This window comes from Rutilus rutilus (assembly GCF_951802725.1).
Source record: "Rutilus rutilus genome assembly, chromosome: 17".
In the NCBI taxonomy this organism is placed as follows: Eukaryota; Metazoa; Chordata; class Actinopteri; order Cypriniformes; family Leuciscidae; genus Rutilus; species Rutilus rutilus.
In genome coordinates this window covers 14491914-14498711 of record NC_140230.1, presented here as the reverse complement: position 1 = coordinate 14498711, position 6798 = coordinate 14491914, and the positions used below count along the sequence as shown (strand labels likewise).

Sequence of the window (6798 nt, the reverse complement as noted above, 5' to 3'; positions counted from 1 at the left end):
TCTTATTTTGTGTTCAACAGAAGGAAGAATAATAAACTGCACTTTCAACATGACATTAAAAATTCATAATCTAATAAATAAATTATTAATAATAATAATAATAATAAAAATAAGTAGTAAACTATGTTATATGTTTATTTAAAAAAAAAAAAAAAATATATATATATATATACAGTATATATATATATATATATATATTGTTGGTTAGTAAGTAACCTGTTGCCTTAATATTTTAGGTTGATCGAAATAAAAAATAAAACATTATTTATTTTAAACCATATAATCTTATTTGATGAATTTATAGGCCTACTTACAGAAGCAAATTTAGGAAGTTTATGGAAAAAAAATCTTTGTGTTTGCTTTGTTAAGACTATTACTAATAGGCTAAATAATACATTTTGATATTTCATATTTGGAATTTGAAGTGCTGCTGCTGTAGTTTGTTTTATTTTCAAACAGAGACACATTTTTTCCTCTCATGAATTTGCATACCGAAACCACTTTTTCCATGTAGTTTCAGGTGTTGCAACGCTCTGTGTGTGTACATAAAGCGGAGGCTTGTGGGTGGTGGAGTTTGAGAATGACGTTCAATACATTACGCTTGACTGTTCGGTACTACGTATCCCAGTATGCACTTATCCACTATTCAAGCAGAGAGAGGCACACAGAAGTGTAAGGTGTACAGTTGGTGTCACTCCCCGCTGATTAAAAATTTCGCGTAAAGACTGAGTGGAAAAACTACCATGGTTCAGGTAAGTGTTTTACGTTTCAGCAGTTTTAAAATATTTTTTAGTAGCCTATATAGGCTAAACTTGTCTAGCCAAAGCACTAATAAGTAAAAATGAGAGGCGTATTTAATTAGTCGACTTCAAGTCTTTCACGTGTTTTGATTTGATGTGCATGCATATTGGAGGACAGCGTGTCTTTGTGTGTCGTCCTGGCGTTTTATTAATCCTTAAATTATTACATGTAAGCTATTTATTTAATAGAGAAACTTGGAGAATAATAGAACGCTTATGTTTTTAATGTGGGATGACGTTTGCATGCGCTATACAGGACAAACAGGTGTATTGTGACGTGGCTGATGCTGCAGGGCGTGTTAGCGCGTGTTGATTTGAATAGAGAGCTCAGCCCTTTACTATACACTGAGACAAGACAGACCTGTTTCCATGCATTGCCACTGCATAATACGCATTTAATGAGTCATTCCCGGAGACAGGACAGAGAGGATACTGGACAGTGATTCAGAGACTCATGACAGAAGAAATGGTTAAAAACAACAAGAGCAAGTTTCGCTGACTGACTCAGTGAGACTCTTTATGAATAAAGTCTTTATGAATAGAGTCATTTATTTGTAAAGGTCTATTGTTGAAAGTTTACTGTTTGAATAAACTGCATAATTCAAATTATTAATATGATTTTTTTTTTGTGAAAACATAAATTGTATGTTATTATGTTCAAAAAGTTGAATGTCAATTTATTTACTGACTGCAATAGAATGATATAGGTTTCAGTTAGAAGACGACTGAATTCTCTAGCTCTTTACAAAGGCTTATATACTGGTTCAGATCAACACTTTCCTGAAGAACCTAATAAAACATCTAGCAATTAATTTTCAATAACCATATAGGGCAGGCAACTCAAGAACACTATACAGCAACAATGATCTTGATAAGAGAGGTCCTTACTGCACAACTTCATTTAAAAAACCTAACTGCAGTATGAATAAAATACCTTCTTAATCGCTCTGTAGACTGAGGCATCATTAATCTTCCACTAAATTAACTTTTAAGTCCACTAAAAGTACAGTGTAGTGGATGACCTTCGTAAGATAGAATAATTTAATTTTTTTTCCTTGTTCTCTTAATTTGTTCGTTCTTTTTCAATAGCTTTGACATTAGAGACAGACATTTGATCTTGGATATACAAAATGGCAGCCGCAAAGATAAAGTCAAACAGTCGTTCAGGAAATCTGCTTCGGAGTAGATCGGAGGGGACGCTGATAGATATAGATGAGAATGTGACCATCAACAACAACAACCTTCATGGTAATTATGAAGTTCTCTCTATCTCTCTCTCTCTCCACAATTTTATTCAGCACTGTATTTCCATTGAATTTGTTAAATGTGAATGACATTTTCAAAATATTTTATTTGCTTCACAAATAAAAGCTACTATGCAAACTAATGTAACTCATAACAAATACATGTAGCCTATTAGGATTTTTTGAACACAGCAGAGTTTCTCAGCTCTCCTGTGACATTTGAAAATCTTCTCTTTTCTTAGGGGGTTATGCTTATGAGATTGGAAAAACCTCTGAGTGGCCTGTCATACCGAATGAAATGGAAAATTCTAAACAAACTACCAACCCCTTCTGGAATCAGATGGGCAAATCAAATCCATTCTTAAATGATATCGTCCACACCAGCACCTACGATTCTGGAGTGTCCATGAAAGAGGATCCCTTATCTCTCTTCGACAGTATTAACGAGGACTCTCTCAGCACATCATCAGATGAAACAAACTTTGCCCATCTTTTAGCACCCAGACAAAACAATTTAAATCGATCTGGGAGGTGGAGAAGTGCCTCGGATATACTTGACAGCCTTGAGAAGGAGGAGAACAAGAGGTCAATGAGACTCAGCTCTCAAGAACCATTCCTGAATCCTGATTTTGAGTGGTTGAAGAATGACAGAGAAGCTTACAAAATGGCTTGGTTAAGTCATAGGCAGCTAACCAGGTCCTGTTTGGATCTTAGTCTAATGAAACAAAGTCTTGGATGGGCCCAGACTCAGGCCACAGACATTCAGATCTGCTGCAAGATTGACCACGCTGGAGGCTCTGTGCAGTTGCCAGACTCTGATATCACTGCTCATGTTCCCCAGGGACACGTCCCACCAGGTGAGATCCAAGAAGTTGGCCTCAAAGTTCTCCTCGATCCTCCCACTGGAATAAACAACAACTACACCACAACTCTGAGCCCTCTTTTAGAGGTCAACCTCAGTAACCACAATGTTTCGGGGGGCATTTCGCTGGAAATGAGAATGGCTGCTAAAGTAAAAAATGACCCCACAAGCCAAGTCTTGACCTCTTTTGTGGGTCTAGTCTCTCAAAGGAAAGAGGGACCTTATCAGAAAATAAAAGACTGTTACATATACAATGATGTGTTACAGATGAAGCTCTTTGATTTAAAACCACACATGTATGTCATAACTGCTGCTGAGGCCACTGTTCTGGAGCAACCTGCAACATCAGTATGGGATTACTTGGATCGCCAAATGACGGTGGCCGTCTATGGTCCCAAGCACATACACCCATCACTCAAAGTAGTGCTAGTCATATTGAACCATAATAATATTCCACCCAGGCTCCCTTTCTCTGATATCCAGAGGGGTAACAGGAATCTGCCCCCTGTTGTCTTGGAGCTTTGGGGAAAGCATCAGTTCAACCCACAGGGTCTTCAAGATCTTCACATTGATTCTAGAGTGTTGGATCCAAACTTCGAAGTGAAACCGGTGGATCGGAATAAAGAGGTTAAGCAGGAGCAGCTCAAAGCTGGAAAAGTGCTCCATCTACCGTTAGATCTGGTCAAGGTTGGTGGAGGTGAATTGAGTCCCTTCAAACTCAGCATTGAGATGAAGAATGCCAATAGTCTCACTTTGGGAGACTTCTATGTCACATCCCCTGAGGCTGCCCCTCTGCGGTCGGAAAAACACAGCCAAAGGCAGGCAGATCGCCAGAGGGAAGTGACGTCCATTCCAGAGGAATCAATCCCAGAAATCATCACCCAGAAGTTTCAGGACAGACCTGTAGATTTACATTGGTATGGGGTAGCGATAAAATCGATTCTCAGACAACCGAGAGTGGAATATCTCCTGGAATACTTTAAAGGTGATACAATTGCTTTGCTTTCTAAGGAAACCGTTAGATCTATAGGACAGATGAAGGTTAAGGAATGGTACATCGGCTTTCTTCGAGGAAGAGTCGGCTTGGTGCACTGTAAGAACTTAAAGCTCATAACCAAGGACCAAGTCATCGACTTCACTGGAATTAAGCTCACCACGCCTGTCCTCTTGGATAATATGACAATTCCTTTTAAAAAACTCACCTACATGTACTCTGCTATTCAGACCTTGGTCACGGAGCACGTCAAAGGCTGGAGAACATTTGCTGAGGCTCTTGGTTACTCCGAGGTCTCGGTTGACGCCATCTCTAGGAGACATGCTGAAACTGAGGCAGAGAAGGTGGCCTGTGTTCTAGAAAAGCTCAAGGAAGACTGTCATGCAGAGAAGATTAAGAAAAAGTTCCAGCATGAGCTTATCACTGTATGTATAGTTTATTCTGACATACATTTGTGCACAACAATATTTTGAGGAAAACAAGGGTTTTAGTAATTATTTATATTCCCCACAGGGGTTGTTAAAGATGGATGTTCAAGGCGTAGTAGCCCATCTCATCCAGGATATAGTGATTCTGTCCACTGCAGTGGAGCTTGGAGTGCGATGGCGGGAACTAGCCGACCGACTAGGGAAGCTCTCCAGTGCCCAGATTGCTGCCTACGAGGCACCACACAAAGGGAAAAATGGAGAAGTTAGTGCACAGGTGAGCTAAAACCCCAAAAGAAATCTTCTAACCCAATCCTAGTCATGCCATGCCATGTCATGTCATATCAATATTTACTTATTATATTATTATCTATACAGTCCTAGTCAATCATTTGCCATGTCATATATTTGCTTTATTGTTCTTTATTCAATAGTCAATGTGGAAGCCTGCGTATGACTTCCTGTATGCCTGGAGTAAGCGGTATGGGGACGGCTACAGGGATATGATTCAGGACCTTCATCTGGCCCTGGATAAGATGAAGAGCCCAGTGACCAAACAGTGGAGACAGATTACTGGAGCTCTCATCACTGTCAACTGCATGGAGGTCCTAAGGGCATCTGCCTTCCTCAGAGGTTAGGGGACGACTCTTGAAGCACCTGCACTTCATATTGAGGTGATCATGTTGAGTTCATGCTGATAGCTGTGCCATATTTTTAGACGTCATAAATATCTACATGCATCCATTCTTTGAAAAGTACTGAACATTTGTTACTGCATATACATGTCTGTATATTATATGTGTTTTATGTTATAGACACTTTATTTCATGTTGAATTTACTGAGAAACTTGTGAAAACCTTTGTCTCATTCTTAAAAGACTCTTGAGTTGCTACTAAGTCCCTTATGCAATATTAATGTTTTAAAGGGTTGTTGGTGGAAAAAGAAATAGGAAATTCGTTTGTTAATTATGATTGAGATGAAATCTGAAATATATTTTCATTCTAGATGAACTGCCTCAAGGTCAGCAGTTTTCTTTGTTTTACTTAAACAATTTAGCTTGAATTGTAAGTGTCTAAATGAGTATGTTTTAATATTTGAAGCTGTATGTGGAATGTCTGGTAAGTGTTACATGCATTTTGGCTCTCCTGGAATGTGACTCAGTGTATCATATCGATAATTTCACTATCCCAGGATATACCGTTATACTAGGTATAAGATCTAACATCATATATTTGTTACACTTAAGTATATTGCTTGATTCTGGCAAATTGTATTTATCTATTTTTGTATTTTGTGTTTTTCTAGTTGTGTTTTTTAAGTGTACTAACTACAGTGTTTAAGAGTGAGGGTCCTCCTTGTATAATTGCAAACTTTTCCTGTGTTAGAACAGTCTTAAATCTATTTTGTATTGTTGTATTTTTTAATGCTAATACACTTTGAGATATGTTATAATAATTAAAATATAACCACTTATGTCATGAAGGAGCTCTGTAATAACAGGCAAAGATAATAAATAAAAAATAAATAAACGGTTTTAAGTATTTTACTCTCAATTACTTTTTAAATATCTCCTCATTTAATTTAATGGGAAATGCACAATGGGCAGCATATTATAACTGCACATGACACTATATATGCATTGCATTCTGGCTAGTGTAGCAATGTGCAGCTCAGCCTCACTTCCTTTCACTGATTTAAAGATGATGCCATTATTTTGACACCAATGGGTTCTCCAGTGACCTCAATGTCACAGCTTCATTTACAGTACAGGATACTTATAAAGCTCATTAGCCTTCAGTCATGCTAGCCTCTCTGAACTGTTTCAAAAGGAAGTACGGTCCGTTGCTTAGAGATCTCGGGCGTTCTCAGTCACACATCAGCAAAGTCTCTTAAAATTCCCAACCTTTCCTAAACATGTTAGCTCACCAAAGTGTACTTCACCCTTTTCTGTGGTATCTGTTGCATATTTAACTTGCGTGTTTACCAAGGCCTTATCCTGCTAAGAGCTTCATTGTTCAGTGTCACCCTCTAAATGTTCAGCTCAGCTAAGCTGTATTGGCCTTTTACCAAGTCATGATTATGTACTAAAAAATTACGGCATAAAAGCCCAGGAGAAAGTCAAGTATGCTAAAGGAATGGGCTACCATAAAGTCAATCTTTGAGAAATAGATGCTTTTTGAACTAAGGGATGGTTCATCAAAAAAATCATCAATTGCTATTCCAAACCTGAATGACTGACTGACTTCTGTGAAACGTATACAAAACGCTGGACGTTCCCATTGGCGTTCATTGTATGGACAAAAACAGTTGTAACATTCTTCTTTGTGTTCTCATTCACGTTTGAATCGACATGAGGGTGAGTAATCGATGACAGAATTTTCATTTTTGGATGGATGAGCAATCTCTTTGATTATGAATGGACAATTACAAACCATCTCACATCTACATGATATTAATGTGATTGATGTCCAA

General features: G+C 38.0%; 1 protein-coding gene across 1 annotated transcript; it reads left to right on the top strand.

The window, feature by feature from the left end:
• The first annotated feature begins 512 nt into the window (after positions 1-512).
• On the top strand, positions 513-5877 carry macc1 (MET transcriptional regulator MACC1). The gene is made up of 5 exons (XM_084384875.1): positions 513-752; positions 1890-2048; positions 2287-4325; positions 4414-4602; positions 4760-5877. The coding sequence occupies exons 2-5, from the start codon at positions 1931-1933 to the stop codon at positions 4961-4963; spliced, it is 2550 nt and encodes an 849-aa protein (XP_084241001.1). The 5' UTR covers positions 513-752; positions 1890-1930; the 3' UTR covers positions 4964-5877.
• Positions 5878-6798: the final 921 nt, after the last annotated feature.

Bases quoted from the DNA above. Each gene is read 5' to 3' on its own strand.
- macc1 (XM_084384875.1), top strand. From the start codon at position 1,931: ATGGCAGCCGCAAAGATAAAGTCAAACAGTCGTTCAGGAAATCTGCTT. The intron at 2,049-2,286 runs GTAATTATGAAG...CTCTTTTCTTAG, and splicing joins CAACAACAACAACCTTCATG to GGGGTTATGCTTATGAGATT. The intron at 4,603-4,759 runs GTGAGCTAAAAC...TTTATTCAATAG, and splicing joins ATGGAGAAGTTAGTGCACAG to TCAATGTGGAAGCCTGCGTA.